This window comes from Lepidochelys kempii, chromosome 2 (assembly GCF_965140265.1).
Source record: "Lepidochelys kempii isolate rLepKem1 chromosome 2, rLepKem1.hap2, whole genome shotgun sequence".
Classification (NCBI taxonomy): Eukaryota; Metazoa; Chordata; order Testudines; family Cheloniidae; genus Lepidochelys; species Lepidochelys kempii.
Window position 1 is genome coordinate 10,373,978 of NC_133257.1, and position 24,014 is coordinate 10,397,991.

At 42.0% G+C, this 24,014-nt stretch overlaps 1 protein-coding gene across 3 annotated transcripts in view; it reads left to right on the top strand.

Annotated features, from left to right (window-relative positions):
- The window catches only part of TRAPPC9 (trafficking protein particle complex subunit 9), an 829,667-nt gene that overhangs the window by 52,523 nt on the left and 753,130 nt on the right, over positions 1–24,014 (top strand). For all 3 annotated transcript variants that reach the window (XM_073330054.1, XM_073330052.1, XM_073330055.1), the window contains exon 9: positions 5,109–5,252. In XM_073330054.1, the coding sequence (XP_073186155.1) occupies positions 5,109–5,252 (144 nt within the window). The remainder of the gene's footprint in view (positions 1–5,108; positions 5,253–24,014) is intronic.

Consider the following 24,014-nt stretch of genomic DNA (forward strand, 5'->3'; position numbering starts at 1 on the left):
GATTGTTCCTTCCTAAGTGAAGTACTTTGCATTTGTCCTTATTGAATTTCATCCTATTTACTTCAGACCATTTCTTCAGTTTGTTCAGATAATTTTTGAATTTTCATCCTGTCCTCCAAAGTAATTGCAACCCCTTCCAGCTTGGTATTATCTGCAAACTTTATAAGTGTACTCTCTATGCATTATCTAAACCATTGATGAAGATATTGAACAGAACTAGACCCAGAACTGATCTCTGCGGGACCCCACTCATTATGCCCTTCCAGCTTGTCCGTGAACCATTGATAACTACTCTCTGGGAAGGGTTTTTCAACCAGTTTTGCAACCACCTTATAGTAGTTCCTTCTAGGTTGCAGTTCCCTAGTTTGTTTATGAGAAGGTCATGCGAGACATATCAAAAGCTTTACTAAAGTCAAGATATAGCACATCTGTTGCTTTCCCCCCAATCCACAAGGCTTGTTACCCTGTCAAAGAAAGTTATCAGTTTGGTTTTGACACAATTTGTTGTTGATAAATCTATGCTGATTGTTACTTATCACCTTATTATTCTTACAGGTGTAAGTTTTACATTAGCCTCGTCCATTTAGCACAACATCCTGTCTTCCGACAGTGGCCAATGCCAGTTGATTCAGAGAGAAATGAACAGAACAGGCAATCATCAAGTGATCCATCCTCTGTCCACTGCCAGCTTCTGGCAAGCAGAGGTTAGGAATGCTCAGAGCATGGTGTTGCATCCCTGCCCATCCTGGCCAATGGCTGTTGATGGACCTATTCTCCATTAACTTATCAAGTTCTTTTTTTGAACGTTGTTTATAGTTTTGGCCTTCACAACAGCCACTGGCAAAGAGGTCCACAGATTGACTGTACATTGGGTGAAGCACTTCCTTTTTTTTTTTTTTTAAACCTGCTGTCTATTAATTTCATTGGGTGACCCCTAGTACTTGTGTTATGTGAAAGAGTAAATAACATTTCCTCATTCACTTTCTCCACACCAATCAAGATTTTCTAGGCCTCTATCATATCCCTTGGGCCTAGATCCTTCTGTTCAGTGATGTATAGGTCTGACTGGTTTCTGATGAGGATGTTAGTTGCCTTAAAGCATCAAGGTGCTTCATATGCTCTGTATTTACTCTGAGGACAAGAAAAGAGGTAGAACAAATGTCAGGCATTTAGCAGGCAATTGAAGCAATAGACACATCTAAGTGGATGTCAATGGCCATTGTGATGTAGCCATGACTCACAGCACATGCTTTGGGATTACCCAGGAAAGTCCAGAACACCCTGGAGGGCTTGCCCTTTGATGAAGCCCACTGTGTCCATAAAAAGACAGATGAATCCTAACTTATTTGTGAAGGATTTCAGGGCCAACCTTGGCTCCTTCCCCAAAAAGGAAGTATTGCAGCCAGCCTTCCAAATATAGACTGGGAACTCAACAGTTTATTAAAAGTGGTCTGTATGTGGCCTTCATAAGAAGAGTACAGAAGTCTCGTTTCCCTGCACCTCCCACATCTACATCAAGAAGATATTTTTGACAGGCGTTTGAGAGCTACAACTATTTAATGATACAACAACTACCTGATCTGCATGTATCCTTTGGGGGGTCATTTAGTACACTATTTCCACAACTGGAGTGCCGACATAATGGGCAAGTGGGTATTAGATATGGTCCAATCCAGCTAAGTGATTGAGTTTCCCTCCTCCAAAACCCTCATTCCTGTCCCTCTTCAAGGATCATTCTCTTGAGGGGATCCTCCAGCAAGGAGTAGTAGAGCTGTGGGTATTTCTTCAACACCAAGGAAAAGGCTGTTACTCTATGTGCTTCCTAGTCCTGCAGAAGAAGGGAGGGTGGAAACCTATCCTCAATCTCTGCAATCTCAACTGCTTCATTCGCAGACTGAAATTTCGCATGGTCACTCTAGTATCAATAATCCCATCCCTGGAAAAAGACATTTGGTTTACAGCTGTTGATATGAAGGACACTTACTTTCACTTGGATATTCACCACGCCCACAGACATTTTCTCAGATTCATAGTGTTTCCTGACCATTTCCAATACAGGGTTCTCCCATTCAGCTTTGTCACTGCCCCCAAGGTCTTTACCAGGGTCTTTGTGATAATAGCAGCTCATTGCAGATGCAATGGTTTCACCATCTTCCTCATCTCAATGATTTGGCTTCTCATTGCCAGGATGTGTCAAGAAGCCTATGAGATGACCTGAATAATGCTTCAACTACTTTCTTCCCTAAATGTCAATATGGAACTTGGGAAAGTTTATTCTCACTCTGATGCAAACTGTAGACTTCTTAATGACCACCCTAGATTCAGTCACAGAGAGAGCTTACCTACCAAGGAACAGGCTTCTGATTTGTGAGCTACCTGATAGATCAGGTTATGCACAACTCCCAAACTCCAGTCAGAACTTGTCTTTTTCCCTCCTTGAGGCACATGGCTTCATGTGCTTATGTTACCCTGTGTGCCAGACTCCACCTACGTTGCCTTTATGCATGATGCCAATGTATTCACCAACCAAACACAGCATGAATACCTTCCAGAGTAACGTTTTCTCTAATGCGGTGGAAAGATCCCCATCGGGTATACGTGGGTATCCCCTTCCCACCCTCCTTGCCAGACAAGATGATCATTACAGACTCCTCTTTTATGCTGTGGAATACACATGGACAGCCATGTGGCTCAGGGCACTTTGACTCCCTTAGAGGCCAGGTTTCACAAACTTTTTGGAACTTCAGGCAGAAGCTTGCTTGGTTTTTCTGCAATTTATTCAATCCAGCCATGTCCTTGTAATATCAAACAATATGACAGCCTTCTTTTACATTAACTATCAAACAAGGAGGCCGGAGATCCATCCTCTGTGTGTAGAAGCGATTGCCATTAGGAGTTTGTGCATCAAGAATCGAACCACCTGGTCAGCAGGTCACTTTCAGGCAGTGTTGGTAGCACCCTCAGCAGGCATTTCACCATTGATCATGAGTGGAAATTGTGCAATTCAGTAATGAATAACATCTTTGGTCAATGGGGAATTCCCCAATTGGAGCCTATTTACCTCCCAAATGAACAAGAAATGCTACATATACTGTTCCACAAGAGCTCTACGACTATACTCTCAGGGCGATATTCTCCTTCTCCCCTGGAGAGAGCAGCAGAGCTGTGCCTTTCTTTCCTTCCTTCTTCTATTTCAGGTCTTTTGGAAAATTTGTTAGGACAAGGCATGTCATTCTTATTGCCCTCAGTTGGCCCAGACAGTTTTGGTTCCTGAATCTCTTACAAATGTCAGCTTGTTCTCCAATAAGCATCCAGTCCTTTCCTGATTTTTTGAAGGGCAGGATCAACCATCCAAACCCTGAAGCACTTCATCTCATGTTTTGGTATTTGATGGGTATCAACACTGGAACATTCCTGCTCTGAAGCTTTATAAACCATCTTTAATAGCAGAAAAATAATACTATTCAGCCGAGTGGAAGCATTTTTCTATTTGTGCACAGCAGCAGCACATCTCCTGAGTCAGCAGATATTCCCTTTATTTTGGACAGTCATCTTTCTCTCAGAATTTCTGGGCTTTCCCTCAGTTCTATATAAGTCTACCTGGCAGCAATCATGTGATATCCACCATCAGATGGTTATTCAATTTTCACTCATGCATTGACTAATGGATATTTGAAGGACCTTATCAGAATCTTCCCACTAGTAAGGAAACCTGCTCCTCATTGGGACGTAAAACTTGTACTTTCGTCACTCATTAAGCCTCCCTTTGAACCATAGCTATATGTTCCATGTCTCATTTTTCACTTAAAGTTGCATTTCTTGCGGGCCATCACCTCAGCCAGGAGAGTAGGTGAGCTGGTACCCATGATGACAGATCTGGAATACTCTATATTCCATAGGGACATATGTTATGACTACATCTGAACTTCACCCCAAAAGTAGTTTTGGAGTTTCATTAAACCAACCAATCCACTTGTGGTTTTTTTCCAAAACTGCATACATCTAGGAGGAGGGGAGACTTCATTCTCTCAATGTTGTCACATTCCTACCTTCAACCTGCAAAGGAGAAAATCAGTAAATTTTTTTGCTATGGCAGAATGAGTGCGAGGTCAAGCTATATCTTCCAAGAGGATCTCTAAATGGACCTCAGGTTGTATCCTGCTCCACTACAAGTTGTTGAATCTTCCTCTCCTTCATTGGATGAGGTCTCATTTTACAAGAGCACAAGAAACTTCAGTGGCGTCACTTCTGGAAGTGCCTTTACTTGACATTTGCAGGGCAAGTACCTGAAGTTCCAGCCACGTGTTTGCGAGATGGTATGCTCTAGTGCAGAACTCCTCCGCTGACACATCCTTTGGGACAGTGATCCTCCAAATGGCTCTGCTGTCTGCATCCTTGCACCTTCCTTCTACTTGAGTACTGCTCATCATTCACCCATAGTGGAATACACATAGGGACCAGCACTTGCAGAAGAAGAGGAAGTTACTTACGTTGTGGTAGCTGGAGAGTCTTTGAGATATGTGGTCACTATCTGTATTCCACTATGCATTCTCCTTCCCCTCTGCTTTGAATCTTTATTAGATTTGTGGCAGAGAAGGAACTGGAGAGGCATTTAGTCTGCCCTTTATGCCCTCAGTTGGAAACACAAGGGAGGGCAAGGGTACGTGTGCAGACTGACGGAAACTACTTGCAAGAATTCTCCAACTCTAGTCACATGAGCGGATGTGCACACCAACAGTGCGATACAGATAGGGACTACACATCTTGAAGAAAGTCCAGTTATTACAAGACAAGTAACTTCCTCTTCCACTACACAGTACATTTATCTTTGCAATTTGGAAGAGGGTATGAAATGAAATTTTAATTTTTTAAATATTTGACATGTAAGTTTGTTCTGGTACAAAGAAAAAAACAAAACCACACTCCTCCATTATACCTAGCACTTTTTTAAAGTTAAAATCTGGGGTGTTTTTTAATCTTCAGCTTTTATATAAACACCAATAAATTGCTTATTTAGGGTCCGTAGAAGAACCAAATTTAATAATATTTTAAAGCTACTTTTAGGTTTTATTAAAAATGTAACAAGTGATTTCCTGTTTATTTTATAGGAACTCATAAAGGATGGGCTGCAGTGCAAATGCGTTTGCTTCATGAGTTAGTGTATGCTTCAAGAAGAATGGGAAACCCTGCTCTTTCTGTCCGACACTTGTCCTTCCTTCTCCAAACCATGCTGGATTTTCTCTCTGATCAAGGTAGGATTTTTTAAAATGTAAATTACATTTTTCTGTATGATAGTGAAGATGTGATGTGATATTAATGCTTTGAAATGTATTAAACAAGTTCTAGAGGGGATTGAGTGAAAACTTTGTCCCAGGAGCACAGAAGAAAGGTGAGATGCAATGGATGTGTTAATTAGGCTGTAACTTTATATGCTTAACATATCTGGGAATACTCAGCAATAAATTGAACAATACAGGTCACCATTTCTTCCTGAATTGTTTTCACCTATTTGGGAGGGCTGCTGAGAGCCCTTCCCACCCTGGTCCCAGTCCATTATAGAGACCCTGCTCCCCTCTCCTTGTATTAGGGTTCAGGAATGGGCTAAAAAATGGGTGTGATCACCACATTATACCTGGTGACAGGAGATTCAATCCCCTTTTCCCAGCTTCCTTATGGAATGCCTTCAGCTAAATCCATTTCCAACTCCTGTTAATCAGAGAACTGTCTCCCTTCTTTAACAATTACTGTACTGGACACAGAGAGGCATCAGCAATTAGTTTTGCTTCATCCCCTCAACCCCCATTTGAGTTCCTGGATAGTTAATAGTTCCCTTCCTAATGTCAGCTAAAAATATCTGCTCTCTGGTTGAAGAGGTGTATCCCATTGTCCCTGGATAACTCTGGCACCAGGTTTTATTTTATTTTATTCTTTTATTTTTATTTTGCTGTGTAATCCACCAAATTCACCAATCCTCTGAATTTCAGATGTTTCACACATCTTCTGGCCTTGTCAACCCATGGAGGCCTGGCATCAACCCAGCATTCCCTCTACTGCAGCATTTCAGTCACTCCCAGGAAAAGGTCCTAGATCTCATTTAAATCTCTCTGTGCCCTGATGATTTAATAAACCCAATAACAAAATCTAAATAGTTTTTACCCAGGTGTACTATAATACTTCCTCATGGCTTTTTTTCTGGCTGCTAGAGTATAAAAAGGGCATTAGCTGGTCCCAGAACATGCACCTTTTGCCACGCCAACTCAGATTCACCTAGTCCCTGAAACCCAGCTGTGAATCTCTGGGAAACTGGTTGCTTGGATGTTTTGGTTCAATGCCAGTAGGCTCAAACGTTGACTATGACTAAGGCTACATTTATGTCACGGAGGTCATGGAAGTCATGGAATCCGTGACTTTCAGAGACCTCCGTGACATTCTCTGCTTCAGCTCCAGGGACTGCGGGACTCGGGAGCTGGCAGCCAGCGGGGCCCTGGCAGTGTTCCAGGTACGGGTGACAGTCTCCTGAGGGGGCCCTCCTCAGGGTTCCAGTGACGGGCGACAGCCTCGTGGGGAGGGGGACCTCTCGGGTGAGTGGCTCGGGGTGTCCCATTTTCTCTTTGAGAAATATGGTCACCCTGCAGTTCCCAGCTGCCGTTGGTGGAGGGGGGCCCTGCTGTGCTTCCAGCTACCAAGGTGGTGGGGGAAACCATGAAGCTGCAGCAGCAAAAGTCAGACAAGTCACTGCTTCCGTGAATTTTTGTTTATTGCCTGTGACATGTCCATGACTTTTACTAAAAATACCCATGACAAAATCTTAGCCTTAACTGTGACCTGTTAACTTGCTCCCTGTAGAGCACCCCTCTGTTCAAAGTGACTCAGGGATGCCTCATTGCTGATATCCAGCAATGAGCTTCCAAGGGGAACTGGCCACCCTACCTGTTGGCCAGATGCACAATATTTTGCTGGCATGGCCAGTCACCAACTCCTGTGACCTGTTCACATGATCCTGAAGGAAGGGATAAACATGAAGAGTTTAGCACATACCCCTCATAGAATATCAGGGTTGGAAGAGACCTCAGGAGGTCATCTAGTCCAATCCCCTGCTCAAAGCAGGACCAATCCCCAACTAAATCATCCCAGCCCTAAACTATCCTTCCCAACAGGGGCTTCCTTTTATGTAATTGGATGCCACCACTGATCAGAATAACTGTCAGGCTGCTATTCTGAGCTGTTCTGTGGATGTAACTAATGCAATCTTGAATTAATGGGATGCCATATCACCAGGGGAATCCAAACAATACATGCTCTTGGACATTGCCATGAACTGAAGTTTCCTTTCATGAGGTAACTCCCTTCCCTGTGAAGAAAGTGGCACCTACACTAAGCAAGTCTGTCATACTTTGACTGGGCAAATCCCAGCCTCCCCCATGCTTTTGTAGTGTTATGACTCACCTTGATGTCCCTTAGGTGATTTTTGAGACTCTGAGAGTCCGTGTCAGATAAGTTAGATCTCTCTTGCAGATCCCTGAATTCCAAAGCCCTATCTAAATCCTTTCTTGCTGAACCCTTATTAGCCCTAACAGAGAACTAAATTCTTCCACATCCCCAATATATAGAATGTTCAAAGTGCTAGTTGCTTTGCATTAAGACAGAATTGTAAATTAAGAACCAACCTTCCAGAGATCTAGAAGCACCTGAATGGCCACTGCACTGGCACTAATTCTCAAATTCTGCCGATCCCATATTCTGAGTGACTTGAAGTGGCTGTTATCAACAAGGACCTCTGCCTGAATTGCCTCTCTCGTGCCTGACTTAAATTCTTGCAAGTAGTCACTTCCACTAGGATGGGAAAGACCTCTCATAGGGTTTATGTTCCATCCCTTTCCTGATCCAGTAAGCACCCCTTAACAATGTTCAGCTGGACTCTGGTATCTCATGTTCCCCTTCAAGACAATACTGTTGCACTGACTAAGGAATTGTCCAACCCAATGAAAAACCTTCATGTCTTAATTTTCCATCAGTGTATATATGGTCTGGTTTTGATTAGGGAGGCAGCTGACTGCCAAGTGTAAAATACCAAGGCCACTGCCTGGGGTGTGAAATTGAAGGTGTCCATGCTTTGTAGTTCATGAAAAGTAATCTTCCTGGATGCCCTGGTCCTCCTAGCCCATTTCTGCAATCCTACCAGTTTATTAATAGTGAATAGAGATACCTGCCTGTATCTAACTAAGGGCTACACTCGCAACTCTCTAGTGGAGAAATTGTAGGTAGCCCTCCGGTCCTGCTTACTTGCTGGAAGCACTCATACTAGCTGCCACACTGGATTGCCCCACAATCACACCTTCTTGCTCTGCAGTGGGAAGAGAGCCTAGCCAGCCACCCTGCCTCTACAGGAATCACTTTGCTGATTAGTGATTGATGAGAAGGTTCCTCCTGGTTGGCTGGTGTATAAATATAATTCCCCTCCACTCACCGGTGTCCATGGTGACTCAGTGCACCCACTTGGTCTGTCCTCCCTCTCTTCTCTTCCTCATATCTCAAATGCAGTAGGGCCCCTTAAAGGAGCCCCATTCCCTTTATTTCGGGACAGCCAGGCAAAGACGCACCATATTCAGTTACGGTGAGCACATTTGAGGGGGAAAAACAAGAACAAGTTATTTTGTTTTCCTCTAAAATAAAATAAAATATTTTAAAAAAGAAATTAAGGAATACAGGTGAAGAACAATAGTTGATTGCAAACTGTCATTAACTCTTAACATATTAGAAGAATAAAATTTTGCACAAGCAAAAGATAACTGAAATTAATGTAATCAAATTGATGTACCATTTCTTAGCTTCTGTTTTGTAGTCTACGCTTCATAGTGTAACATTGTAATGTGTAACATTACAATGAAATATCTTAAAACATTTTCCATCTGCAAATAGGATCGACTGCCTTATGCTGCAGTGTTTTCTTTCTCTGTACAAATTATGCATACATACAAACATAAAGGGATTGATATATGAGGGAGGATTAAAAAGTAAATTTGTGTGTTGATCAAACCATTACTAAGGATTTTTATAGCTGTATGCAAGTCTTAATAGAGGGAGAATGTCTTTTAGATGACATGACTGAAACTGAGTAATAGATGCAGTTAAGAAAACATATATTCCTAGACTGAATATATTGGGAACATCTGTTGACAAGCAGAATCTAATAGTTTGTTGAATAGCCTTCTAAGGCAATGGGGCAATGATGCCATCATTAAGTTTGACACATCAAACCTTAAGCAGCTGCACATAATAGATCACAACTCAACAAGGTTTAACTAAGAACTTATACTTGCTGGAAGTATTGGAGGTTGGATGCACTTCTCTGAATTTCCTTCCTTTTTCTTTTGGTATTTCAAATTACATTTCAGTGGAGTTTGTTTGCCGGGTTGGTCCCAGGATATTAGAGATGAAAGATGGGTGAGGAAGTATCTTTTTTATTGGATCAACTTTTGTTGATGAAAGAGACAAACTTTCAAGCTACCTAGAGCTGCTCTTTTTAGGTTTTGTCTCTTTCATCAACAAAAGTTGGTCCAGTAAAAGATTCTACCTCACCCACTTTCTCTCTGATTGGTACCTTTGTCATTAAACAGTGGTTAAAACACCAGTGATTGCCAGTGTGTTGTCAGCACATTTGATGTCAGTTGTAGAATTAATCTGATTTAACATTGGTAGGATTTTTTGGAGTGGAAAAAGGAAAATATAAACAAGGCCCAATAGGAAAACAAAAGGGGACAACTACTGTTACTCTCCTTTTGCTAGGTATATGGTTTTTTAAAAATAACACACTTTTTTTCAAAGACAAGTTCTTGGCTCCCCATAAATTAAATCGTTTTTTTCTTATTGCAATTGTTGCTTCTCTGTTTGAGATGTAGGAGAACTAGGGGAATTGAACGAAATAATTTGACATCAAGAATTGTTTTAAGAACGACTCTTTGGCAGCTCTCCAGCAAAGAGAGCAGCTGCTTTGCTCCAAATGGAGTCACTCTGTTTAGTGGTTTGAAAAAGTCATATAGAAAGGATAGCAAATAAAGACAATATTTATGTGCCCAATGGACAAATGAATTCTCTTGAACTCTTAGGTAACGCTTGATATGCTGTTTCAATGATAAATTTATTTAAACAAAGTAAAGAAATATAGCCTAGTCCACTTACATATGCAATTAAAAAAACAAATAACATCTGTAAATCTTTTTTTTCATGTCACCTTTCATCCTTTGACAAGTAATTGGATATGGACTGAACAGAGCAGTTAACTCCCAGCATGTCTACCAACAGTGATTTCTCTTTGGTTCATTTTGTCTTTATAGCAAATTACTTTATATCTGAAGTACCAAACAGAAAGAGGAAAAAATGAACATAAAAAGGGGAGTTGGGAAACATTAAAATCCATAAAAAAGTTCATAATAAAAATATTTTGGGAACATTTTGATATTTTTAAAACAAAAGGGATTGTCTCATCTATTTATTGCTTCATGATACTATTTTAGTGCCAGATTTTTAATAGAATTTAGGCATATAACTCCTGTTGATTTCAATGGGAAGTAGGTGGTTAAATACCTTTAAAATTTGGCTCTCAGACATGAATCAATTCATCCTTACAACATCTCTGTTTTAAGAACAAAAGAAAGCACATAAACTATCATTCCAGTTTTACAGATGGGGAACAAAGGCACCAACAGATGAAGTGACCTGTCCAATATCCAACAGGAAGTCTGTGGCGGAGCTATGAACTGAACATAGATAACCACAGTCACATTTCTGTGCTTTAGCTACAAGACCAGCATTCCTTTCTAGGGATAGATGTCAAGGGGAAACAAGTTCCATATCCTGGGACCTGCTACAGCAAATACATGATTGTCTGCCAACCTAATTTGCAGTGGTGGGATCCCTACAGGCTTGTTTAATATTTAATGTGTGGTTCTATCAATTTAAAAAGCATCTCTGCTATTCACCATAAATTTAGCATATATTCATGATTGGTTATAGCTAATGAATACTAGTGCAAAGTGATATGTTCTGCAGTAACTGTTTAATTTAAACAAAATTAAAAGTTCCTCTGGCATAGCAAATTACTTAGCTTTTTTTTTTAGTTCTTTCTGTCAAAGAACCAGAAAAATGTTTTCTGCGGTGTTGGTATATGCATTTTAGTAATGAAGTAGCTGGCTAGGTCTGAGAAGAATGAGAGAATCAGGAATATGAATGTGTAGTGCATAGTGTTCTCCTAGGAAAACCTTTTACTGTAAAGATGGATTAAGATGCTGCTTTGCATAGTTGATGCACGAAACTAAACTGCAAAATGGCAAGCTCTTGATTTTCATTTATTTGAAACAAAGCTGGAGCAGTTGATTATATCAGAGTACCAAACTAAGGCACTAATATTCAGCTTTTTATAATTTGAATGTACAGCATTATACCACTTATTAGTGCATTTGTTACTTTAGGAGCTGCTTATTGTTTCCTTTATGCTATAAGCTGTTTTCAGAACTTCTACCTGGTGTTTTTTGTCACTCATAACTTTCTAAAAAATTCACTTCTTAGGGTGAAATTTTCAGGGCCTGGTGACTGACTAAAGGTTAATTGTTTTGGAAAGTTTGAACCAAAATGATATAGCTGTTTTTGAGCATATGAATAAGAACTTTCTGCTTGCTAGAATTCTTGGAATATTTTTTTTCTTACAGTAGACAAAGCTGGGGATAGAAATTTGGAGGTTGGTAATGCTCACTGAAAAATGCTTTTGGATGTTCTGATTTAAATTGATTTCGATTTGGAAGAGTTAGGAGACTTTGAAAATAAGACCGCACAGTACATTTTTAATAATTGCACTTTTAGAACAATTTTGCAAGGAAGGTAATCTGTTGCACATAGTCACTTCTTATTTAGCTGTACAGTGAACAAGGAATTATTCAGGAACATCTGCTACTGAATAGCAACCATGTGTGAGCGCGCTCACATTCCAGAATAAGAGTGCCTTGTTCCTGTTTTGTTTAACATGTTTTCATGGGTTAAGCAAAACAGAAATAATCAGGAACAACTGTTGCTGAATAACTCCATGTGTAGACAAGTCCTTAATTACGGAGCCATACTATGACTCTGAGGCCCATTGGTGCCAACAGGTAATGGGATCATTGTTCTCTACAAGCAGCCCCTGTCTTAGATCTGACAAACTCACTACATCTAATACACCACTTTCTTGATGTTTATCCAGGAACGGTAGCATGTGAGGTCTACTGAAAACTTGTAACTTACCACTACTCATAATAATTGTCAGATGTGTGTATGGGTAATATTTATGGAATAATGTAACTATATAGAAAAGTATGCCTTATGGTTTTGGACTAAAAGTTTGTCACCAAGGAATCATATGCCTTGGTGATGGCCTATTGAAGTGGGAGTGATTTAATGCAAAGTTAAATTGTCTACCTTAGCTCCACCCCAGAACAGTCCATGGAAAACTGTCAAAGATAACTTCAACCAATTGAAATCGCTTTGAGGTAAAAAGGAAGATTGTGACACACATGGGGTCGCCCTGTCTGCAAATAAAGACAAAAGACTGATTCAGTATATTAGAGTGGAGAAAGATACTCTACATCCATTCACTGAGGAGACATCTTATTGAGTTGGGGTGTTTCATGAAAGTTTAGATCCTGGTTCCTGTCAAGCCATACAGTTCTGCAACAGACTGAACTTTGAGGGAAAAACCTACTTTATTTGACAGGAAAAGTAACTATTAGTGTAGGGTAGGGGTGGACAAACTACGGCTTGTAGGCCACATCCAGCCCACCAGCCGTTTTAATCCGGCCGTTGAGCTCCCGCTTGGCAGCGGGGTATGGGGCTTGCTCTGCTTTGGCGCTCCAACCAGGGAGCAGGGTCATGGGCCACTCTGCCCGGCTCCCAGAAGCAGCGGCATGTCCCCCCCCCCGCTCCTATGAACAGGGGCAGCAGGGGTCTCCACTCCACACGCTGGCCCCACAGCTCCCATTGGCCATGCGTAGGAGCAGGAGGGGGGACATGCCGGTGCTTCTGGGAGCTGCTTGAGGTAAGCGTCTCCCTGAGCCTGCACCCCTGAGCCATCCCCCCCGCCCCCGAATCTCTTGGTCTCAGCCTGGAGCACTCTTCTGCACCCAAACCCCTCATCTTCAGCCCCACCCCAGAGCCTGCACCCCCAGTTGGAGCCCTCACCTCCCTGTACCCCTGCCAAGGCCCAGAACCCCCTCCCGCACCCCAACCCCAATTTCATGAGCATTCATGGCCCGCCATACAATTTTTATACCCTGATGTGGTCCTCAGGCTAAAAAGTTTGACTACCCCTGGTATAGTGCCTAGTTTATGTGGAATTGTTTTGTGTTGTAACTATTTGTTTCCATCATAGAATCATAGAATCATAGAATATCAGGGTTGGAAGGGACCCCAGAAGGTCATCTAGTCCAACCCCCTGCTCGAAGCAGGACCAATTCCCAGTTAAATCATCCCAGCCAGGGCTTTGTCAAGCCTGACCTTAAAAACCTCTAAGGAAGGAGATTCTACCACCTCCCCAGGTAACGCATTCCAGTGTTTCACCACCCTCTTAGTGAAAAAGTTTTTCCTAATATCCAATCTAAACCTCCCCCACTGCAACTTGAGACCATTACTCCTCGTTCTGTCATCTGCTACCATTGAGAACAGCCTAGAGCCATCCTCTTTGGAACCCCCTTTCAGGTAGTTGAAAGCAGCTATCAAATCCCCCCTCATTCTTCTCTTCTGCAGGCTAAACAATCCCAGCTCCCTCAGCCTCTCCTCATAACTCATGTGTTCCAGTCCCCTAATCATTTTTGTTGCCCTTCGCTGGACTCTCTCCAATTTATCCACATCCTTCTTGAAGTGTGGGGCCCAAAACTGGACACAGTACTCCAGATGAGGCCTCACCAATGTCGAATAGAGGGGAACGATCACGTCCCTCGATCTGCTCGCTGTGCCCCTGCTTATACATCCCAAAATGCCATTGGCCTTCTTGGCAACAAAGGCACACTGCTGACTCAGGTCCAAGGGCAAAAGGTAAAATAGTTTGTACCTTGGGGAAGTTTTAACCCAAGCTGGTAAAAATAAGCTTAGGGGGTTTTTCATGCAGGTCCCCACATCTGTACCCTAGAGTTCAGAGTGGGGAAGGAACCTTGACAGTACACTATTCTGTTAATTTCCTCTGAAGCATCTGGCACCAGCCACTGTCAGAAAATAGGATACTGGGCTAGATGGACCATTGGTCTGACCCACTATGACCACTCTGTTTTTTTTAAAAGGTGCACAACCAAAAACATAACACTGCCAAACAAGACACTCCACTACACATGCTTCTCCATCTAGGGAGAGGATGAGAGAACATGTGTAGTCATGTTGCTTAATGCACTACTGGAAGGCATTCAGACAGTACAGTGATGAGCATGGTATATATAGCATCTGTTTGTAAACTAATTTTGCCAGAACTACAAAATCAGTGGATAACAAAGCAATAGATATATTCACACTGCTAAATGTGTTCTCCTGACTGCCTTAATATAACTTTAACCTTCTGTCATTAGCTCAAATTACACATTGTAACTAGACAATATTTTCCAATACTGAGCTATATTAAAACAAAGGCCCAGATTTTCTGCAGTATGTTTTCAGTAGCAGAATCTTCTTTCATGTAATACTACAACTAAAGAAAGCTCACAATTAAACCACCTATGCTGTAGCACTCTCTTAGTTACGAACAACAATAACCCATAGAATCACAATAGTTTAGCATTAAAATTCCCTGAATTATTTTAGGAGTTTACAACCACACTTGAATTTCCAGCAAGCTCCTATGTGGCTCACAGTGTACTTTTGCTCCTCTAGAAAGTTATTTCAAGGGAAATTACTAGCAAACAGAGTTCTCTAATGGTCTTTTAAGATTGTAAGCTCTTCAGGGCAGATATTGTGTCACCTTATATAGTTGTACAGTGTCTGGCACAACTAAGCTCTTAACCCAGTTGGGTTCATTATAACCTATTGCAAAATATTAAAAATAAGGTGTTATAATGGGAAGCATTAGATAACCTTAACACAGTTGTCACTACCAACCCACTAATATTTAATATCCGGACACTTATTTTAATCATGAAAAAAACAATGACAGTACTAAAAATCAGGTTTTTCTTTTATCACAGTGCACTGCTCTGTCTGCAGGACTTGGAATCACAGAAATACAGGGCTGGAAGGGACATGGAGAACAACTAATCCATTCCCCTGCACTAAGGCAGGATTACCTAGACTCACCACATTCTTGTACTATTTAGTAGAAGCAGCAAGTATTTGGATATCAAGTTTCTGCTTCCAAATATTCAATATAACTGCTTCCAAAAGGCTCAAATTATACTTTGATAGATATTATGATGCCCTGGTCTTAAAAACTTATAGTTAGATAATCCTGCATGAAGTAATTAGGCTTTCAATAGATTCAAAATATAAACTCAATTTTATTAATGATGGCTTTCAATAAAAAGAACATTTATTGCTTTTTATTCTGGAGTTTGACATAACTAAGGCCAAGTCTACACTATAAGTTTTTGCCAACACAGCAATGTTGGTTTGCGTTGTGATTTTTGAGATATTTATGTCAGCAAAAGTTCTCGTGTACTAACTCCCGTTATACTGGCATAAAAGTACTTTTGCTAGTATATCCTATTTTGCCCACCAAATCAGTATAACCTATACCAGCAAAAGCACATTTTTGCCAGAAAAAGTTGAGTCTACACTTGGAGGATTTTGCCAGCATAGCTATACCAGCAAAACTCAGTGTACACAAGGCCTAAATTGCTCTGTTAATTATCATCTCCTAAACCAACGTATTCCAAAATGTTTGTCCTCAGGAAAAAAAAAAGAAAAAAAATTGAAATAAAGTTTAAGTATAAGGAATAAAAAGTGGTAAGTTTAATACTGTTTGGAATCAGAAATAGGTCATACTTAAAGTTTGCCACAATAAAGACCCTTTCTCCTAATAAAATAAAGAAGAAGAAGAGTGGGGGACAGATTTCTTTGACAATACTGTTAAAATGAAGCTTTATGAGTGAAGGTAAAAACTACTGCTTAATATATCTTACATCAAGCACCCAATTGCTCAAATATACACACTATTATTTTCTTTTCCTACTCATGGAAGTATGAGAACAAATAATTTATAAAACAATAATCCTGCAAACAGAGATAACATATATTTCTCAATCTAGAACCATGCTTTTAGGATTATTTGACCAATACGGAAAGGCAACTCTGTCTTCCTTTAAAAGATATCTTCAATATAGTAAATTATCAATACATGAAAAAAGCTAGGGATTCCACTGTTCAAGCAAAGGACAGTAGATAGAAGGTAGCATTTGTAATGTAGCTCTAACAGAAATATCAGAATCTGGACAGTATTTGTTCTAAAGAACAATCTAACGTAAGTACATACTTTTTACATGAGATTTACACATAGGTAGTGGTAAGGGGAGTTGTAATGGGAGAAAAAAATGGAAGATGACAAGGCAACATCTGTAATGCTTTCACCTAAACAATAAATGTGCTTGTTTAGGAAAAGCTGGGTGGTACCTTATAACTGTGCACAATTATGCAGTTTATAGCCTCTGGAGAGAAAGCATGGCAGGCCTGCCTTTGCAGTGAGACTGTTGGGGTTCTCACAATGTAAGGAGGGAATCAGGCAGCCTAGAAAACCTCTGATCAGGAAGGAGAGAGATGTGCTTTTCTATGCAAAAGAGGTGACTGCTGAGGAACAGAGCGCCTAAGGTGGGTACCCTTTCTGGACCACGAAGCGGGGAAATACAGGTACAGTTGCCCTGAACTGAGACAACTCGTTGAGAATTTGAATTTTATTTGTACTCTATAGGGAGTACCCTTTACTCTGCCACTTGTAAGTAATAAGGTCACCCGTTACCTCATTATGAAAAATACCACTTACAATACACACACTCTTTATACTTGGATTGCTCTCTAACAAGCACTCCAACTTTTAAAATTTAAATATTAATTTACAAGCCAAATTGTAAATTTTTCAATTTTAAAGAATTTGAATTAAATTTTTCACAAAACTAATGCCTATGTACTCTGTTACAAAAGCAAACATGGCTTGTTCACTTTTCAAAAATATGGTGCTGCTCTTTTAAAACAAGTTTTACCATATTTAAAGTGCATTTTAATGAAATTTTACCAAGTCCCTGAAGTTTTCATTCACAGCTTTTTTCCCCCAAACAGCATTAACACATTAGTTACTTGAACAACTTAGTTTAAAACACCATAAACCTAAGAATAGCACACTGGAGTACTTATGCACTTAATCCTCACTCCATAGTATTTTAGGTTTAAATCATAGAATATTAGGATTCAAAAGGACCTCAGGAGGTTATCTAGTCCAACCCCCTGCTCAAAGTAGGGCCAATCCCCAATTTTTGCCCAAGATCCCTAAATGCCCCCCCACCCCCCAAGGATTGAACTCACAACCCTGGGTTTAGCAGGCCAATGCTCAAAACACTGAGCTATCCCTCCCCCCAATCCTCCCTACAGAGATTAGCAGAGAAACCCAACTAGCTCATTTTTTCCCCACAAATAAGCCCCTTAACTTTATGTCAGAGCCGCAAAGTTATTTCTACTGTGCAGAATTACAATACTAAGTTATACATGAATTCATTATGCAGCCCAGCCAATTCAATATTATCTGTTAAAATAAATCCAAACAAGCAAAAAAAGTGTGTCCACATCAAGACTGAAGCCTTGGAATCAAAAACATTAAGTAAATTCAAAACAATCCAAGACCGAACAATTTAAAATTTGTATTTGAAGAAGAGGGAGTATGAAGAAGAAACCCTCAATCATTCTCCCTACCCACATTAGACCAAGACCCTGTATAGAAACCGTAAATATTTTACTAACACCACCGTTCACAAGCATTAGCCTGCTGTATTTAAACACCCTTTCATTTTATTCATCATGGGGCAGTGATTAAAGAACAGCTAGCAACTTTTTTTAAAGTGAAAATTAAAAAAATTAATGCTGCTTTTATACAGAACCGTGCTTCTTTTCTTTCCCCGCTCTGTGTAACTAAGGAAAACCTGAAAGGATTATTTTCCCTTCCCATCACTGCAGAATTGCTGCAGCTGGGGCTCCTCTTTCAAGAGTGGGCATTTCCACAGGTCAATCCCAACACTTAATGAATATGAGAGTTGGTCAAACCATGACTCTTCCTTCTCCAGCCTGTGGGGAACAAAAGGGTGTTTTTAAGGTATAAAGTGCCAAGTAATTTTATCCCCAAAATTACTAAAAACCTATAATCTAGGAAAACAAACATTTATAGATCAAATCTTAATAGTCTGCCCAAGCAAATCTAGGGATGTGACACTATTTTAAGTCACATTAGGTTCTTACCATGCCTAAGGAGACACCATGATGAAAAACAAACACGATTCATACAACTATGCATATTTATTACTAAAGGAAAAAATAAGGTCAGGTCTACTCTACAAAATCTCAACCTACCTCGCTGAGCATACAGCCACTGCAGTTATTAACTCGCTTGTGTGCGCGCGTGCACTTGTTTCCTTGTGTCAACAGTGCGCATCCTTGTCAGAAGTGCTTGTATTGATTGTACTGTGAACGTGGAGCAGTGTGGGACAGCTCCTGAAGGCCAGTACCAGTCAACATAAGCAATGCAGTGTCTACACTGACATTGTGTTCACCTAATTTTATCAACCGTAACTCTACACCAGTGGGGAGGTGGTGTTTCAGCATCGAGAGGCACTTATGTCAGCAGGAGCCAAATTTAAGGGAAGTGTCCACAGCTAGGTTGATATAAACTGTTTGTGTCGAACTCACCATGTAGTGTAGACCAGACCTAAGTAAGGCATGTGACACGCTTCTTGTAGTACCCAGAACTGAGGGTCACTAAGTTACCCCCTCACCTCCAACAAAAGAGCGTGTCTTGCCTGTGGCAGCTGGGTGTTAGCTCCCTAACACCACCAGACTTTCATCCACTCAAACATGCTCCTCCAGGCTATGCCAGCCTTGTCCTTATCTTGCAGTTTAAGAACAGGTGCACCCCAGTCCCAGATTCCCCTTTAAGGGTTCTCTTGTGATGTCCACACTGGCTATTCACAAATATCCCAGATCCTCTGCTTCCAAAGGAGCAGTGTACTCCAGTTTGCCACTTTTACCTTATCACCACTCTTGTACAATGAACAGCACTTATTAAAAAAAGTTTATTTAAGAAAGACTAGGAGATTCCAATAGAAATAAGAGTGAATAAGAGTAAAAATATTGCTCGGGTATGTAGGAATGTTATCAGGAGGGCCAAATCGCACCTGGAGCTGCAGCTAGCCAGAGATGTCAAGAGTAACAAGAAGGGTTTCTTCAGGTATGTTGGCAACAAGAAGAAAGCCAAGGAATGTGTGGGCCCCTTACTGAATGAGGGAGGCAACCTAGTGACAGAGGATGTGGAAAAAGCTAATGTACTCAATGCTTTTTTTTGCCTCTGTTTTCACTAACAAGGTCAGCTCCCAGACTGCTGTGCTGGGCATCACAAAATGGGGAAGAGATGGCCAGCCCTCTGTGGAGATAGAGGTGGTTAGGGACTATTTAGAAAAGCTGGACGTGCACAAGTCCATGGGGCCGGACGAGTTGCATCCGAGAGTGCTGAAGAAATTGGCAGCTGTGATTGCAGAGCCATTGGCCATTATCTTTGAAAACTCGTGGCGAACCGGGGAAGTCCCGGATGACTGGAAAAAGGCTAATGTAGTGCCAATCTTTAAAAAAGGGAAGGAGGAGGATCCTGGGAACTACAGGCCAGTCAGCCTCACTTCAGTCCCTGGAAAAATCATGGAGCAGGTCCTCAAAGAATCAATCCTGAAGCACTTGCATGAGAGGAAAGTGATCAGGAACAGCCAGCATGGATTCACCAAGGGAAGGTCATGCCTGACTAATCTAATCGCCTTTTATGATGAGATTACTGGTTCTGTGGATGAAGGGAAAGCAGTGGATGTATTGTTTCTTGACTTTAGCAAAGCTTTTGACACGGTCTCCCACAGTATTCTTGTCAGCAAGTTAAGGAAGTATGGGCTGGATGAATGCACTACAAGGTGGGTAGAAAGCTGGCTAGATTGTCGGGCTCAACGGGTAGTGATCAATGGCTCCATATCTAGTTGGCAGCCGGTATCAAGTGGAGTACCCAAAGGGTCGGTCCTGGGGCCAGTTTTGTTCAATATCTTCATAAATGATCTGGAGGATGGTGTGGATTGCACTCTCAGCAAATTTGCGGATGATACTAAACTGGGAGGAGTGGTAGATACGCTGGAGGGGAGGGATAGGATACAGAAAGACCTAGACAAATTGGAGGATTGGGCCAAAAGAAATCTGATGAGGTTCAAGAAGGATAAGTGCAGGGTCCTGCACTTAGGACGGAAGAACCCAATGCACAGCTACAGACTAGGGACCGAATGGCTAGGCAGCAGTTCTGCGGAAAAGGACCTAAGGGTGACAGTGGACGAGAAGCTGGATATGAGTCAGCAGTGTGCCCTTGTTGCCAAGAAGGCCAATGGCATTTTGGGATGTATAAGTAGGGGCATAGCGAGCAGATCAAGGGACGTGATCATTCCCCTCTATTCGACATTGGTGAGGCCTCATCTGGAGTACTGTGTCCAGTTTTGGGCCCCACACTTCAAGAAGGATGTGGATAAATTGGAGAGAGTCCAGCGAAGGGCAACAAAAATGATTAGGGGACTGGAACACATGAGTTATGAGGAGAGGCTGAGGGAGCTGGGATTGTTTAGCCTGCAGAAGAGAAGAATGAGGGGGGATTTGATAGCTGCTTTCAACTACCTGAAAGGGGGTTCCAAAGAGGATGGCTCTAGGCTGTTCTCAATGGTAGCAGATGACAGAACGAGGAGTAATGGTCTCAAGTTGCAGTGGGGGAGGTTTAGATTGGATATTAGGAAAAACTTTTTCACTAAGAGGGTGGTGAAACACTGGAATGCGTTACCTGGGGAGGTGGTAGAATCTCCTTCCTTAGAGGTTTTTAAGGTCAGGCTTGACAAAGCCCTGGCTGGGATGATTTAACTGGGAATTGGTCCTGCTTTGAGCAGGGGGTTGGACTAGATGACCTTCTGGGGTTGTCAAGGTTCTTCCCCCACTCTGAACTCTAGGGTACAGATGTGGGGACCTGCATGAAAAACCTCCTAAGCTTATCTTTACCAGCTTAGGTCAAAACTTCCCCAAGGTACAAAATATTACACCCGTTATCCTTGGACTGGCCGCTACCACCACCAAACTAATACTGGTTACTGGGGAAGAGCTGTTTGGACGCATCCTTCCCCCCAAAATACTTCCCAAAACCTTGCACCCCACTTCCTGGACAAGGTTTGGTAAAAAGCCTCACCAATTTGCTTAGGTGACTACAGATCCAGACCCTTGGATCTTAAGAACAATGAACAATCCTCCCAACACTTGCACCCCCCCCTTTCCTGGGAAATGTTGGATAAAAAGCCTCACCAATTTGCATAGGTGACCACAGACCCAAACCCTTGGATCTGAGAACAATGAAAAAGCATTCAGTGTTTTACAAGAAGACTTTTAATAAAAAATAGAAGTAAATAGAAATAAAGAAATCCCCCCTGTAAAATCAGGATGGTAGATATCTTACAGGGTAATTAGATTCAAAAACATAGAGAACCCCTCTAGGCAAAACCTTAAGTTACAAAAAAGATACACAGACAGAAATAGTTATTCTATTCCGCACAGTTCTTTTCTCAGCCATTTAAAGAAATCATAATCTAACACATACCTAGCTAGATTACTTACTAAAAGTTCTAAGACTCCATTCCTGTTCTGTCCCTGGCCAAGACGACTACAGACAGACACAGACCCTTTGTTTTTCTCTCCCTCCTCCCAGCTTTTGAAAGTATCTTGTCTCCTCGTTGGTCATTTTGGTCAGGTGCCAGCGAGGTTACCTTTAGCTTCTTAACCCTTTACAGGTGAGAGGAGCTTTCCCCTGGCCAGGAGGGATTTCAAAGGGGTTTACCCTTCCCTTTATATTTATGACAGGGGTCCCTTCCAACCCTGATATTCTATGATTCTATGATTCCAGGCAAGTCTAGTCAGACCTTCTGTCTGAGCCTCCGACTCCCTGTTCCCTGTGACTGCCCTTTCACAATTCCCCGAGCTCCGCTTTCCAATTGTCACCTTGAGCAATCACCCCAGAGGCTCCACCCTTCTCTGATGACATCACTCCTGGTGATATCACCAGTCTCAGCATTTTCTTCAGAGCGTATTTTGTGGGAAGAAAATCAAAAAGAAGATACACTGCTGGGTGCACCGAGACATAGAGGCTTAGACTCCTGCGCAGAAGTGCTACCCAGACTACTCATTCAGAACTTCGGGGTGTTTAAAATTGAAGATTTGTCAGTTGCCTCCTGTGAGGAGAGGAAACAGGATCACAGAGGTAGTTGGAGAGCTAGATTGTGATCAGAATGGGAAGCACTGCTGGTCTGTTATAAATTTGGCCATCCCTATTGGAGTAAGAAGTAGGTTATTGAACACATTTATTATCTTATGGTTTTTTTTCAGGTTAAAAGATTAATGTTTTGTCAAACCCAGACATTGCAAGCGTAGTCAGTCAATGGGTCTTGAAGACAAATCCAGGCCCCTCAAAAAAGAGTTTTTTTAAAAAAAAAAAAAAAAGCAGCCCAGGTAGCTTGATATTGACAGGCAAACGTCCTGAGAGGGATAAAAAGGCTCTACTAATGACCCAGAGACATTGGTGTTTGAGTAAGGTATGTGCCCAAAAAAGGGTAGCTCATGACACTGTCTCTATAGGGAGACCTGGGATAGGTCCAGCTGCTACTTCTGTGGGGCTGACTCTCACGGCACGTCTACACTGGCAAAGTTACAGCACCGGCAGTTACAGGAGAATGGAAATGGCTGTTGTGTGTTCACACTGACAGCTGCCTGTGCAATAGCGTGTTCACACCTGGGGCACTTGTAGCTCTGTTTGGAGTGGTGCACTCTGGGCAGCTATCCCACAGAGCACCACTCTCTTTTGCCACAAAGACTTGTGGGAAGGTAGGGGGTGGGGGTTGCGGGACATCCTGGGTCCTGTCCCAATGCCCCGTGATGCATTGTTTTGCATCCCAGAAATCCCTGTGCTTCCATCCGCATTTGATGCCATCTTTCGACGGTTTGTGTACTGCGTGCCTTGCCTCTTTCGGGCAGCAGGAATGGATCCTGAACTGCTTGCTCTGACCAACACGTCACGAGTGGCAGTGGAGTTATTCCTTAAACCACAAAGGCAAGAGAAGTGCGATGTTGACCTCACCACACGTAGTAGCTACGACACAAGATTGTTTGTGGCATTCACGGAGATGCTGACCAGAGTGGAATACCGCTTTTGGGCTCAGGAAACGAGCACTGAGTGGTAGGATCTGGCTGGTGAAGGTTGCCCATATGCTCAGGGTTCAGCTGATCGCCATATTGGGGTCGAGAAGGAATTTTCCTCTAGGGCAGATTGGAAGAGGCCCTGGAGGTTTTTCATCTTCCTCGATAGCATGGGGCACGGGTCACTTGCTGGAGGATTCTCTGCTCCTTGAAGTCTTTAAACCACAATTTGAGGACTTCAGTAGCTCAGACATAGGTGAGAAGTTTATCGCAGGAATGGGTGGATGAGATTCTGTGGCCTGCATTGTGCAGGAGGTCAGACTAGATGATCATAATCGTCCCTTCTGACCTTTAATATCTATGAATCTATCTTGATGCATGTCTGGGATGATGAGCAGTGGCTGCAGAACATTTACATGAGGAAAACCACATTCATGGGACTGTGTGATGAGCTCACCCCAGCCCTGCGGTGCAAGGACACGAGAATGAGAGCTGCCCTCTTGCTGGAGAAGCACGTGGTGATTGCACTGTGGAAGCTGGCTACTCCAGACTGCTACTGATCAGTCGCTAACCAGTTCGGA